This window comes from Lycium ferocissimum, unplaced genomic scaffold (assembly GCF_029784015.1).
Source record: "Lycium ferocissimum isolate CSIRO_LF1 unplaced genomic scaffold, AGI_CSIRO_Lferr_CH_V1 ctg20536, whole genome shotgun sequence".
NCBI lineage: Eukaryota > Viridiplantae > Streptophyta > Magnoliopsida > Solanales > Solanaceae > Lycium > Lycium ferocissimum.
Window position 1 is genome coordinate 7,555 of NW_026719113.1, and position 1,499 is coordinate 9,053.

General features: G+C 40.9%; 1 protein-coding gene across 1 annotated transcript; it reads left to right on the forward strand.

Moving 5' to 3' along the window:
• Positions 1-862: 862 nt before the first annotated feature.
• LOC132043051 (uncharacterized) lies at positions 863-1,297 on the forward strand. The gene has a single exon (XM_059433536.1). The coding sequence runs from the start codon at positions 863-865 to the stop codon at positions 1,295-1,297; it is 435 nt and encodes a 144-aa protein (XP_059289519.1).
• The last annotated feature ends 202 nt before the right edge of the window (positions 1,298-1,499 follow it).

Here is a 1,499-nt window from a genome sequence, read left to right on the forward strand (position 1 = left end):
ACTTGGGATGTCCAGTCTTCTATGGAAGAAGAAAGATAGTGTATTATGAAGGTTTAATAAAAAAGGTGATGAATGTAGTAATGTCTTGGAAAAAACGAGTGCAACGTCTATTTGGTGGAAGGTATATTTTGATTGCTCATGTTTCGTACTATGCCAGCTATCTCGTTATCCTGCTTTATGAATCCGTTAAAAGGGCGATTGAGCAAAGTGACCGCACAAGATTTTTCCCAAATTCTTTTAGAGTAATACTACAGGAGTTAAAGGAAAACACCGGGTTGCATGGGAGAAGATGTGTTTACCAAAGGAGGAGGGAGGTCTTACATTCAGATCTCTACATGATATCTCAAAAGCTCTTTTTGCAAAACTCCGGTGGAACTTTAGAACACCAGTGTCATTATGGGGTGCTTTCATGGCTAACAAGTACTGCAAAAAACTTCATCCTATTATTGCACAAGCTAGGGATGCATCTCATGCATGGAAGAAAATGGTAACTGTAAGGGAAGACATTGAGCACAATATATGGTGGCAGATCAAGACAGGTACATCTACTTTCTGGTTTGATAACTGGACAAGACAAGGGGCATTGTTTTTTGTGGATAATGAGCATAACTTGGAAGATGAGACTGAAGTTAAGGAATAGATTCTGAATGGAGAATGGGATCAGCAAAAATTAACTTCAGTTTTGTCAAGTGAAACAACGGAATACATTATGGAAAATATCGATCCCCGCTTTGGTGAGGGCCGATAATGATAAGGCTGGAGGGGGGGGGGGGGGGGGGAACGGTGGGTCAATTCTCTCCGTTAAGAGTGCATGGGAAGAGGTAAGGCAAAAACAAAAAACTAAATCAGTGTATAAATTTATATGGTTGAAGGGCATGCCAATAAAGATCAGCTTCTTCTTGCGGAGACTAGCTTCTTCTTGTGGAGACTGTGGAAAGAGAGAATTGCTACTGATGATAATCTTAAGAGGATGCATATCAGTCTTGTATCAAGATGCTGGTGTTGTGAGGATCATAGGCAAGAGACCATGTCTCATTTATTTCTAACATCTCCAACAGCTTTTAAGCTTTGGAAACAGTTTGCTTCTTGTGCAGGTTTAAACATAGAAGGGCAGCACCTGCAGCAAGTCATTACACTTTGGTGGACAGCTCCTGCATCACACAAGTTGCATACCATCTTTCAAGCCATTCCTGCAATCATACTATGGGAAATATGGAAAAGGAGAAATTCTATTAAGCATGGCAGAAATACTACATACAGCAGAATGGTGTATCAAGTTCAGCAGACCATATACTAGCTGGTTCAAGTGAAATATCCATGGATGAGGAGGCTTCCCACCGGGCCTTCTATAGTGGAGATGCTCACACAATATAAGCCAAGGCTTCATGTTCATAAGGTGGTATGGGAATTGCCAAAGCATGGCTTCAAAAGCACTACTGATGGAGCTTATCAAGGGAATCCAGGACTTAGTGCATATACATTTTGCATCAGAGATGATA

Bases quoted from the DNA above. Each gene is read 5' to 3' on its own strand.
- LOC132043051 (XM_059433536.1), top strand. From the start codon at position 863: ATGGTTGAAGGGCATGCCAATAAAGATCAGCTTCTTCTTGCGGAGACT.